General features: G+C 38.9%; 1 protein-coding gene across 1 annotated transcript in view; it reads left to right on the top strand.

Annotated features, from left to right (window-relative positions):
* Window positions 1-11,336, top strand: part of SNX4 (sorting nexin 4) — a 57,678-nt gene extending 46,342 nt beyond the window's left edge. The window contains exons 10-14 of the mRNA XM_065413186.1: window positions 4,602-4,691; window positions 5,847-5,946; window positions 7,173-7,318; window positions 8,687-8,801; window positions 9,219-11,336. Coding sequence (XP_065269258.1) covers window positions 4,602-4,691; window positions 5,847-5,946; window positions 7,173-7,318; window positions 8,687-8,801; window positions 9,219-9,266 — 499 coding nt within the window. The 3' untranslated portion in view covers window positions 9,267-11,336. The remainder of the gene's footprint in view (window positions 1-4,601; window positions 4,692-5,846; window positions 5,947-7,172; window positions 7,319-8,686; window positions 8,802-9,218) is intronic.
* Window positions 11,337-12,755: the final 1,419 nt, after the last annotated feature.

The following is a 12,755-nucleotide window of genomic DNA, read 5'->3' as shown; positions in this document are numbered from 1 at the left end:
TGATACATCAACATGCACCATGCTGTGCTGTCAGAATGTTGAGAAGATATTTTAATCAAATTAAAGTAAAGCAAATAGAACAAATACCTCATTCAAGAGATTATACCCCCTCCAGTTTATACCTGCTCCACTTTACCATAAAACAGCAGTTAGAGGCACAAGGGGGTTGTAAGACTTAACACCCCTAAGACTTCTGCCCTTTACATTGTTAGTGTTGAAGACCCAGAGTGATGGTGGTGGAGAGTTCCCAGGGTAACCTATATTAGTCCATGCTTTAATGAATGACCATCAAAGGCAATCTCCGATGGCATCGTTTTTCTCTCTGCTCTAACAAACAGGTGATCCCAGAAGTGGCCTCTCTAGCTCATTTCTTACTGGAGACAGCAGTTGTGAGGTTCAGAGACAGTCTTCCCCAGAATTGAAATTAGACATGGTAATAGAATTTACAGGGGGGATTGGAAAGCGACTAAATTGGCAACACTGCATGTCACTAGTTGACCATGGAGGTGATGGGGAGGGCGAGAGAGAATGGGGGAGTTCATGGTGGGTGTAGGGAAATCCCTGTTCAGGGACTCATTGTATGACTCTCAGAAGTTTTTTTTTTTTTTTCTTCCCCTCCCACCTCCAGGATCAACTGGAAAAATAATTGAGCAGTACAATTCTTCTTCCCCCACTCCCCCTCCCCTCCAAAGCTAATATTATGGGAAGTAGTATGGAGCGCTGCACAAGGAGTATGGTTTCTGAGCAGGAAGTATACATTCTAAATATCTAAACCTGTTCCTACAATACATTTAAAGCTATTCTGCACTTATCCCGCTTATACCAGCTTCATTTTTACTAGGATTTTTGATGGTTAGTCAAATGTTTCTGTCCCTTTTATTTAACTCATTATTATTTAAGAAGCCACATAGTTGTGTAGTATGGGGGGAGTGTCTGTATGTGTGTGAATTTTCATGGTGTTATCCATTTTTTTTTTTTTTTATCCCTTGATAAAAATGAATGATTACCACCCCCCCCAAATTTAGAAACTTGACTCCATCCTTTCTGGCATTGCTGCTCCATAATCAACTGACAACCTAAACTAGTTTGTTTAAAGTATAACAAGAGCAGGTTAGCTGCACAACTCCCATTGACTATGAGGTGAATCTAGTATGTTGGAAAGTTTTAGCTCCGAAATATTTATTTCCCTGTTTGTAGAAGCGTGTTCACTGCTGTGCATTTCCCTTTCTCTTTGGGGATTTCCATGATTTGTTTAACCTGTTTTGGCCTAAAGTGCGCAAAATTGGGTTCAAATAGTCAGAAGTGCAGCTTCTGCTGACCTACTACTTTGTCAAATCATGATTTAAGTTTTTGTATAAATTCTGCTCTGGAGTATGTTTAGGTGGGAGTTGGGCAGAACAACTCCTAGCATTCAGTCATAAATCCTCCCTTGAAAAACTTGGCTGCAACTGAAGTACAGTCCATCTGTAGCCCTAAAAAATCCCAACTCTTTTGTTTTAGGAACTTTAAAAAAAACAAAACCCCCAGAGCCTTAAATTCAAGTCTTGGTACCGACACAATGGTAATGCTCCTCTCTCACAAAACTGGGCAGATGCCATTGCCCTTTTATAGATGATTATGCAGGAGATCAGCCATACCCCTTCAAGCTCAAAGACAGCACCTTCTCAACAAGCTTGGGGTTCAAGCCCAGAGCCTTCTCTCACCTCCTTGGCTGTACATTATTGGTGGGCTTTAAATTCAGAAAAAAACGTGGCCACATAAAAAAGCCATGTATCTTGAGCACCAGACAGCAATTAAAGATCGCATTGAGACGTGTTTCCTGCTCCAGCTCCCAGTGTGGTGGTGGTTTACTTTTATTTAATTTATCCCTGTATCCTTCCTACGTCCTTTGAAAAGCAAGCTGTTAACACGTGATCAGTCTTCTGTCACAAGGTCACCTTGCCTGGGCCCTTCTTGGATGTGCAGTACCTCAGTTCTCCCCTTCTATAGCATCATGCACACAACAGTCACAGTCCAGAACAAAATCTCACTCCTAGGCTCTGGTTTATTAATATACAAATGATATATTGTATTGGTCAGAGATCAAGACAATCAAATTCAATAAAAACAAGTGCAAAGTACTACAGTTAGGATGGGGAAAAATCAAATATACAACTACAAAATGGGGACTAACTGGCTAGACAGTAATACTGCACAAAAGGATCTGGGGGTTACAGTGGATCACAAATTGAATGTGAACCAACATATGATGCAATTGCAAAAAAGGCTAATAACATTCTGGGATGTTGCATGTAAGTTGCATGTAAGTGCAGCAGTGTTCCATGTAAGACACAGGAGGCAGTTGTGGACAAACTGGAGAGAGTTCAGAGGAGACCAACAAAAATGATAAAAGGTTTGGAAAAAACTAACCTATGCAGAAAGCTTACAAATCTGGCCATGGTTAGTCATGAGAAAAGAAGACTGAGGAGGGATGTGATAACAATCTTCAAATATGTTAAGGACTGTTATAAAGAGGTCTATGATCAATTGTTCCCCATGTCCACTGAAGGTAGGACAAGTAGTAAAGGGCTTGATCTGAGCAAGGGAGATTCAGGTTAGCTATTAGGAAAAAAATTCTAACAATAAGGATAGTTACGCTCTGGAGTAGGCTTCCAAGGGAGGTTGTAGCATCCCCGTCATTGGAAATTTTTAAGAACAGGTTGGACAAACACCTGTCCAGGATGGTCTAGGTTTACTGCCTCAGGGCACGGGGCTGGACTAGCTGACCTCTTCCAGCCCTACATTTTTTTGATTCTATATTCCAGCTCTTGTATAGGAACCCCTCTGTCCAATCCATGTCTTCTCCTCAGGATTCCACTGTCCCCCAACTAGAAACTACAAATAGTTCTCCCGAACATGACTGACTTTCACTTTTCAGCTCTAAGGGCCCACATCATCTTCCAGCAGGCCCCCTGATTTGCTTGCCAACTTCTGTCTATATCCCCCCTCAGGCTCCTTACCCCGTCCCTTGACAGGACGGACCTAGCAGCCACAGTTGTTTCCTACAAGAATCTCAATAGAGGAACTCCCAGCTCTCTTCCAAATCACACTCCCAGCTCCCTTTCAGCTTGGGAGCCACCACCAGTCCTTCCCTAGATCCTACTTACTGGAGAGCCTCCCTGCTGAGAACAGGCTGTCATTTACATACGCCAGCAGGCCTGACTTTATCACCTGCTCCCTGTTCCTCAAAGTCCCATGATTTAGGAAGAAAACCAGGCACGGATAGTACTTGGTGTATGAAGATGCCTTACCCGGTGACAAGTGCCCAGAGGTCCCTTTTGTGCTGGTCGCTTCACAAAGATAGGAGAGGAGACTGCCCGAGATCTTACAATGGGAAAGACACAGATGAAGTGTTGGATGCAAGGAATAACATGAAAACAAAGAATGTGGTGGTGATTGGCACAGTTTTGTTACTTCCATATTTTGTTGTCATTTTGGTGGGTTTTTATACTTTCTGCTTTAGGCTTTGCAACAAAGACTCTAGAATTCAAACTTAGTTGGTTTTGTTGATGCTACGGGAGGTGGAATATAACACAGCTCATTCATCCCAGCTGCATTGGCTCTGTGTTGCTAACAATAGTAAAAGCTTATTTCTGTTAGTAGGCTAACCAGATATAACTCAAAACGTACACGAGAAGATACGTGCAGTAACAATTTTGCAGAGATACTTTTGTCCCTAAGCATGCTTGAAAACGCGAACCTTTTTCAAACAATGGGAGCCCGTTGAAAGCTGTCAGACACCATTTCTTACCTTTTTAAGTGATTGTAAATTTAAAAAGTCACTTTCTGCCACGCACAGTAGGGGGTGGGATTTTTCAAAACATCTCAGCATCAGCCTAACTCTGCTCCATTGAAGTAAATGGGCGCAGTGATAAAACTCCCAGTGACTACAGTAGGCACAGTTAGGTCAACACTGAGTACTTTGGAAAATATGCTCCTCAAAGACTTGCGTATATAGCTGCTAGTCTGAATTGACATTCTTATTTGTGAAGGACAGGTTGTTGAACTTGCTACTTAAGGAACTAAAAGGCTTGATTCTGCAAAGTGCTGAGGACTCTCAAATGCCATTGTTTCCATCACCATTGACTGAGGGTCAAGTGAAAACCGCCTCTTAAATGTCATCTCTAGCATTTTAGAAGGCATCAAGTTCACTTCACCAAACCTTAAAGATGCCATTCTCCTTCTGAAATTTGTTATGAATATTTTTCACTTTGCTGCTGTCTGTTGGAAATCACTAAAGAAAAGGAATAAATTACTTTAGCCAGTTGTTTTTTTTCCTTTTCCTGTAATAAAAACAGCCTCCTCTTCAGCAGAAAACGTTTGACTAGTGTAAGATTTATCACTTCATTGTAGTAATAACTTAAGAAACAGGTCTTCAGGAGTGTTTATATTAGTCTCTTCGGCATTAAAATATACCTTTTAAATCCAACAGTAAAGAGCACTTTTAAGGTAACTTATGATTATCGCTAAGAAATAGGGTTCTTTCACTTTTACAGTATTTATATAATTTAAGAAGCTAAATCAGGGGTTCTTGTGTTTAACCAAAGGTTGTACTTTACCAGGTATGCAGCTTCTATTGACGACATATTGGAAGAGGAAGAGCATTATGCAGATCAGCTAAAAGAATATCTTTTCTACGCAGAAGCTCTGCGGTAAGTATATTAACATAAAAGATTAGAACCCATGTACTTCTGTTGCTTTATTTTGATACATGCTCTGCAGATTTCTGTCTCTATCCCTTACAATTTTTACTTTTGAAGAAAACATTACACAGTTACGTTCTGAAGTCTGCAAATACCTTGCATCTTTTATTGCCCAGTAAGCCAATCAGAGTTAAGTATAGCTGAGCTGGTTAGTAATTCAATGGCAGAACCTCCAGACAAAATCCAGGTGCTCTAGGAAGTAATGTTGTATGTTGATTAAGCTGTGCTCCTCCCTTTGAATCAATGCCCCAGCATGCTGCTGCAGGACAATCTTCTGCTGAAGGTGCCATCTTCCATTATGAGACACAAAAGAGTCTCTGACCACTTACGGCTGTTAAAAAAAATTCCCATGCCTAGTTTTGAAGTTTCCCAAATAACTTCTGGTTGTGACCGATACATTCTGCCTCCCTAACGTCCCCTAGTCCTCCTTCCTGCCCTAAAGTACTGTGTACTTTTGCTGTGAACTGTTACAGTTGCCACATTCACTAAGTGGCAACACTTGTGTTTGCAAATCCATTCGTAAAGTTTGCAAAGCACGTTGGGATCCTTCTGAACGAAAGGCGCCGTATAAATTTAGGTACCGTATCCCTTTTTACAAACAAAATTTTTTTTCGTACACTCTAAGGAATTTGGAGTCTCTGGGTTAAGTTACAGTGAAAGAAGTTTTCCTAAGATTAATGTGCATCTTTGCCGGTCACACAGGCACAATGTCCAAAATGACATGTAAACCCTTTCCTACCATTGGAATTTTTACTGTAACATGTTGAATGAAACCATTTTACAAGGATTTCCTTAGATAGAGGATGGTTTTATATGGCATACAAAACCTTAGTATGAGATTATGGAAAAAGGAGCAGCAGGAGAATATGCTTCGGGTCACTGAAGTATAAAATCACTAACACACCAGAAATTTTGTAATTTAGCAGGCTTGCTCTAGAGTTATGTTTACTGTTATAGGGCTATTAAATACAGGCTAGATAAATAACTGAACACGACGTATGCTAAAAAAAAACATTTTTACTTTTTTTTTTTAAAGCTTAGAAGGTGGTAAAAACATAGCAAGACAAAATATTACATGACAAATCGTTCACTGATTGTTTTCAGGGCCGTTTGCAGGAAACATGAACTAATGCAGTATGACCTGGAAATGGCTGCTCAGGACTTGGCATCTAAGAAACAACAGTGTGAAGAACTGGCAACAGGAGTGAGTCTGTTTTTCCGTTTTCTTCTTCAAGACTTGGATTTTTTTTTTTTTTTAAGAGAGCTAAACAAGTTAGGGTGACATCCAAATGGCATTTAACAGATAGATAACATGTGGACAGCTGGTTATGATGACAAGTATCACGTGAGCTGTAGATCTTTTAGTAGTTTACAGTAAATTATTTTCATGGTGATTTATACAGTTTGTGCAGGGCTTTTTTTTTTTATTAAGACCTGGCAAATACAAGCTTGCAAGTAAGGTGATCTGAAGTGTTTCAAATGAGATGAAATAGAATACTACAAAGACCAAAGTTTCTGGTTAGTTACGGTCATCTGGGGAAAAAAATCTTTGTTGTACCTTTTAAAAGTTTACCATCCTCATTATGAAATGTTAGGTGTCCGTCCCCGTCTTCCCCACCTCCTCTCCCCCCGCCCCCAGGGAAAATGGCTGAAGTTAGATAATATCTAAAAACAAATATTTGCATTTAATCTGAAAGGTGAATAAACAGAGTAAACAATTACTGCTAAAGTTATTAATATCTTAATGTAGAATTATTTTACTGTTTTTTTCATATAATATGAGAAGAAATATTACTTGAAGATTAGAAATTGGTGACTGAAAACAAATTCATTCAATATGGGCCCAGAATGAAGCCCATTAAAGTCAATGGGAGTCATTCCCTTGAGTCCAGTGGTCAGTGGATCAGGCCATAAGAATCTATCAAAGTATTTGAAGAGAGAAAGTGGGTGAGGTAATACTTTTTACTGGACCAACTTCTGTTGGTGAGAGAGACAAGCTTTCGAGCTTACACAGCTTACTCTTCTTTGAGTACGTTCCCAGACCTGAAGAAGAGCTCTGTGTAAGCTTGAAAGCGTCTCTCTCTCTCTCTCCAACAGAAGTTGGTCCAATAAAAGATATTACCTCACTCACCATGTCTCTCTCTAATGTCCTGGGACCAACCCGGCTACAACACTGCATACAACAATGGAAATAATTTGACGGCAGTTTTTGAAGAGGTCAGAGACTTCATGTGAAGTTTCAGATAGACAATTTTAAGTAAATAGGAGTTAATATAGGTTTGTTTAACTGTTGGTTTTAATTTGAACTACCATGCCTCTTGCACCCACCTAGAAGTAGTACATTTTTCAGTGTCTGAGCTCCACCAGCCAAATATTAATTCTCATTCTACTGGAACAAAGCATTTAGAGCATTTTTCTGTTTGATTTTAGACTCTGAGAACGTTTTCTCTAAAGGGAATGACGAGCAAACTGTTTGGTCAGGAAACTCCTGAGCAAAGAGAAGGCAAGATAAAGGTTCTAGAAGAACAGATACATGAAGGGGAAGAACAACTGAAATCTAAAAATGTGGAGGGCAGGTAAAGGTGGAATTTTTAATATATCCTTGGTGTTTACGAGCTGTCTATGAAAATTCCTGTCATTTGCAAGTTGTGAAATTAATTACAGTACACTCAGCTCCTGAACTGAGAGGGTAGCTTATGTAAGAGCTGATCGCTTTCCCAGTTACTGAGACCCATTTAATGGCCTACTCCTTGTTTTATGTTCAGCTGGTAATACATTTAACAGGTGGGCTGTAAGCAAACGAGGATTTGAGCTTTGTAGTGGCTACTGGAATGTAGAATTCAGATGTAGTTTTAGTTCAGTCTATAAATGTGGCTCCTGACATTAGAGCTAATAATTCCTTAGAAAGTTTTGTATGAAGGATAGTTGACTTCTGTTTGTGATTAAATGTTTTAGCCAGCTACATTTGAATGACTGATTCTTAGTATTCTAACTAGTAGGAGCTCACATTCCAAAACCTACATATTTGTGTCAGAACGCATTCATTTTTATTATTATAGGAAAGAGGAGTGTGCTATCTGTTAGCTGTAATCCTTACATACCAAAAGATAAGAAACAGACCAGTTCATACACAGTTCAAAACAACAAAATACTCAATAGAAATTAGGACACGGTAAATGGAATTCCTTAATCATCTTGACAGAAGTGCTGGACATCTGCTTTTATAGCTCAGGAAACAGTTTTCAAATGAATACTTGTCTAGTTTGTGCAGTGCGGTACAAACAGTAAGCTACGGGTTATTTTAGAGGATGAACGTGCCCCTGTTTTGGTTAAGTGTAGAGCTGGAGGCAAATATTGCAGACAAACAAGAAAAGGGAGTATTCTATTCTGAAATAAATTTGCTTCAGCTCAGCTTGTGCCCACTTTCTGCAAACATTCAAACAATCGTACATTACTGACTTAAATGCTCGCGACAAGTCAATTTTAAGATGGTCTACAGGATTCTCACAGGAAATGAGATGATCTAAGAGGATGCTGAGGCCCAAAGCCCCTCAACCAGAGCACTGTATTTAGTGAGCCTGGCAAGGATCTGAATATAAATTCATTATGAATGATTCATTTAGTTCTGTGGCCACATAGATTAACTTCAGTCAGATCTATCGGTGAAGGTCTCCACTTATAAAAAATTATGTGATTCGCTATTAAAAATTTCTGAAGAACTAGGTGAATTATTGTGGCACACATTCCAATATTAGAGCAAGTAAAAGTATAAAATGAGGATCCCATTGACTCTGATCAAACTCCTAGACTATAAAAGTGTAGCACTTCAGGTATTGACAAAGTCCTTCTCCCAGTAAGTTCAGTAGCAGCTGGCTGGGGCCCATAATGTATTAAGTATTTTTTAAAACACTCACATTAACAAAAGTATATTGTTTTCATTTCAGAGAGTTCGTGAAAAGTGCCTGGACAGATATTGAACGCTTCAAAGAGCAAAAGAATCAAGACTTGAAAGAGGCCCTCATAAATTATGCTGTGATGCAGATTAGTATGTGCAAAAAGGTAGGTTTTGCTTCTGACAGATAAGACAAATATGTAAATAGTAGTAGGGGACCCAGGGGCAGATCTGTAACAAATGGGAGAACTGCTGTTGTAGAAGGCTGGAAATCAATCGAGTAGGAGCTGCAGTGTAGTCCATCTTGCATGCAAGATGCCATATCCTTGCTGCCTCCTCTCTCTCTTCCTGGCATGCACTGAAGTTAAGAGAGATTCTCCTGTGTTGGTAACAATATGCATTAAACAGTGTGGATCAAATCCTCAGTCTTTTCCCCATCCTTGTATATGTAAAGTTCCTATTAGTCAGTGGGAGTTTTGCATGACTTAAGTCTACAGGTAATGTATGCAAACATGTCATATTCATTTATTTGTTGCAAGGTTCCTTTGTTTGAATAAGCAAAAATCACTTTTTTTTTTTTAAAGGGAATTCAAGTTTGGACAAACGCAAAAGAGTGCTTCAGCAAGATGTGATTTATCCAGAAACTAATTTCTCCTCAACAAAGTGCCAGAGAACAGAAGCACAAGTGCACAATCACGGATACTAAGTTGCTACATGATCTACATATAAATCATGAAATAAATGAGTTGAGTAAATACAGTTTTCTTTATGCTGATTGTAGTTGTGTTAATAGAGGACAAAAAAGAAATGTCCTTAAATTGTTAGTCCCTAACAGTCACTTTTGTGGCATATTTTACATGTAGCAAATAATTGAGGGCAAAGGGGTTAATGAAAGCTGCAGCTGTACATTGAGGCAAAGGCTTTAGGGAAAGTCCAGACTAACCCAAAAAAGTATAGTGTCATACACAACTGAACTGTTCTCTGTGTGTATCTTCTGAACCATCACAGTCCACATTAGACCATCTCCCGATGCCCGCTTTCAGCCCTTGCTGGTTAGGATTTGTAATACTCTAGGGTCGGGTTTTTTTTGTTTGTTTGCTTTTTAATGGCGCACACACAGTTGTGTTCTTGAGGTTTACACCATAAGAAAACAAAAACTGAAATTCATTGTACTGCTTAGGGGTTCATAGTTACATGCCTGTGCATCTCCATGGAGAAATTTGTTTTTTTCCAAAATTCAGGTTAAACACAGTCTCAAACTTCTGAGATTTTTTTCATACCCTCTACAGTAGAGGAATTGAACTACAGGTCTATACCATACTCCTCAGTTACTGTTTCCCATTAGAATGTTAATACTGACATTGATCTGTCATCTAATTTTCTACTACTAGTAAAGGAGAGTAATGACCCAACTGAGCAACAGGGCCAAACTCAGACCTGGTGTAATCCAGTGCAACTTCAACTCACTTTATGGAAACTGCTTACCCCAGGTGTAAATGTGGGCCTGTTTTCAAAACTGCAGTTATCGTTTAGCTCTGTAGAAATAGTCACCTTTAAAATGAATCTGTGGAACATCAAAATAGCTGGTTTTCTTTTGAATATTTAAGATTTGTGGTGGTCTGCTGGCTTGGCTTGGCTCTTGAAACTCCATGTTTCAATATTGCAGATACATACCTGTGAACTGATTTTACAGATACCTGCATTAATGTGGTTCTTTACTGTTTTGGCTGTAACATTTTAAATTGCAGATGAATAAATAATCTGTTAGACTGAGCTATTTGTCTTTATGATACGGTACATTCAAGAGCCAAGCATTTTTATTTCTTGCTAGCTTTGCAGAATCTGAAATATGAGATGCTGTTTCTAATTATACCAAAAAAAACCAAAGCAAAGAAACCCCATTACTACTGTTTCATGGGGCTTTTCTACATGTTTTAAATGTCCCTGGAATTTTGTGGAATTTGCCAGACCTAATGAGTAATCCAAAAGAAGATTTGCTGTAATATTCACTTGAGTCACATATGTTTAATTATTATATACTATAAATAACACTGATTATCAGATTCTGATTTAATGTATGCAAAAGTCTTTAAAATTTGCTATACAATAGACCTTCTATAATGTATCCATTCATTTTTCAAATACCAGATCCTGTGTTTTGCTGTGGCATTATATGTTAAATCATTAAGAGCTGGTGTAGGCTAAGATCTGAATTATTTAAAAGGTTAAACATCAGTTTATACTTTTAGCTCCTCTACCTTTTCAAGGCACATGATAATGACAAAGCTAGGTCATCCTCTGAAGTGATGTTGAGCAGAAAGAGTCTCTCCTTTTAATACTTACAGAAATACAAAATCATTCCATTTTAAAGAACTGTAGTATTCAGGTCCTATAACAAGTACAGTAAGGACTTGTACATTCCAGAAACCAGGATTTGCTCATCTAGAGTATCCAGTAAACATTCTAGAGTAGTGGTGCCTTAATCCAATACCAGGAGGCACTTGGAGTAAATATTTTTCATGCACTTTGATTTTGTTTGATAGATCTTTCTGGTGCCTCTTTTCCCCCATATTTCACATGCTGTACAACTTACTAAATGTATTATATGCCTTTTTTTCTTGCTAGTTGTATTAAATTTGAGAAGGGAACAAAACCGTTCTTGTAAGCTTTGTGCCAAATATGCTAAATAAAACTGCTCTTTGATATTTTTGTTATGTTATTCTTTTGCAAAATACTTTATTTTAGATTTTCCGGTTTTGAAAACGATTGCTCCATATTTGGGTTCAGATTTTTGCACTGTTTGGGCCTTAAAAGAACATTGCAGAGATTAGGCTCCAAAGTTGGGTTTAATATTTTGGGTTTTTTTTAAATCACTAAGTGACTGACTTGCTTTTTATGTAAAGAAGCTAGTGTCTGGCTAAGGTTGAAACTAGATTCCCATTAAAAGTTAATTTTAGGCCCCACCCTATCTTTTGATAGAATGAAGCCACGTGAGTTTCATACATACCGTTGCCTTACTCAGGGTATTATTTTTTTGGAAAGGTTTAATCAAATCTGACAAAACTTGGAAGAGACAAAAGAGTAAAAATTGAAGTGGGGTCAATTTCTGTGACACTTTTCCTACCTTGGCTTAGAAACTCCATATTTGTTGGTCTTGGCAACCACTGGTGGCTTTGCCAAATTTTGGAGGGGACATTCTCTTTTTAACAGCAGTTTCCATGTTGCTAATAAGGTTCACATAACAAATACACTTTAGAATATGTTATGGTGCAGGCTGCATAACCCACAAAATACCTTTTACACCTTAAGAACAGTTCTGAAATCCCTGCCCTTGGCTTAATTCTTAATTTGTCCACACTTACAAAATTATTAGCGGAACAGACCAAAATGCTGCTATGACGAAGTGTCTATATAGACCAATGGTTCTCAGCCTATTTATCATTGTGAGCCACGTATGCAGTTCTCTGTGTGTTATGTGGGCCACGTCCACACAATATATATACTACCTGAATGGCCCCGAGGCTGTCACATGGGCTGCAGCTGTGTGCTGATTGGGCTGCAAGCAAGGTCACAGGAAGAGATTCACCAGTATAGACTATATGTTCTTGAGTGGTCAGTTTTCCTGGGACAGTTGCCAACCCCTCTTGAATATTGCTTTTCTAAGGAGGTCTTGGCCACTTACATGTGGCAGGAAGCATTAACCAGTATTGTCGTTGCCATCTCCAGGACCCATGCCGGAATTTAGGTATTCACCACTATGCCATTCACTACCACTTTCTGATCCTGAAAGATAGTCATCCCAGATAGAGGCATCTCCATAGTTGTGTATTGATAAATTCCAGAGACGCAAACCCAAGTTTCCTACTTTTACCTCTTCCAGCTTATCCCTCCTACCTCTTTTTTCGTGTTTTCTCTCTTGCTTTCTCTCTTATTTGTGTGTCCAGCTGATCTGGCCAAGACAGACTTAACCTTGCAATTCTTTGCTAGGACCAGTTTGGCAAGCAAAAGGCAAATTTTGGCATCCTAGTCGGTGATGAAAAATTTGCCTCCAGTAGACTAGCCAAAGGAAAATAAGAACAACTTAGCCAAATGCTTTCCAGAGTCAACGTAGAAAAGCCAGA

The sequence above is a fragment of the Emys orbicularis genome, chromosome 11 (assembly GCF_028017835.1).
Source record: "Emys orbicularis isolate rEmyOrb1 chromosome 11, rEmyOrb1.hap1, whole genome shotgun sequence".
Taxonomy (NCBI): domain Eukaryota; kingdom Metazoa; phylum Chordata; order Testudines; family Emydidae; genus Emys; species Emys orbicularis.
The sequence above is the reverse complement of the archived record's forward strand: the minus strand, read 5'-3'. Positions and strand labels throughout refer to the sequence as shown.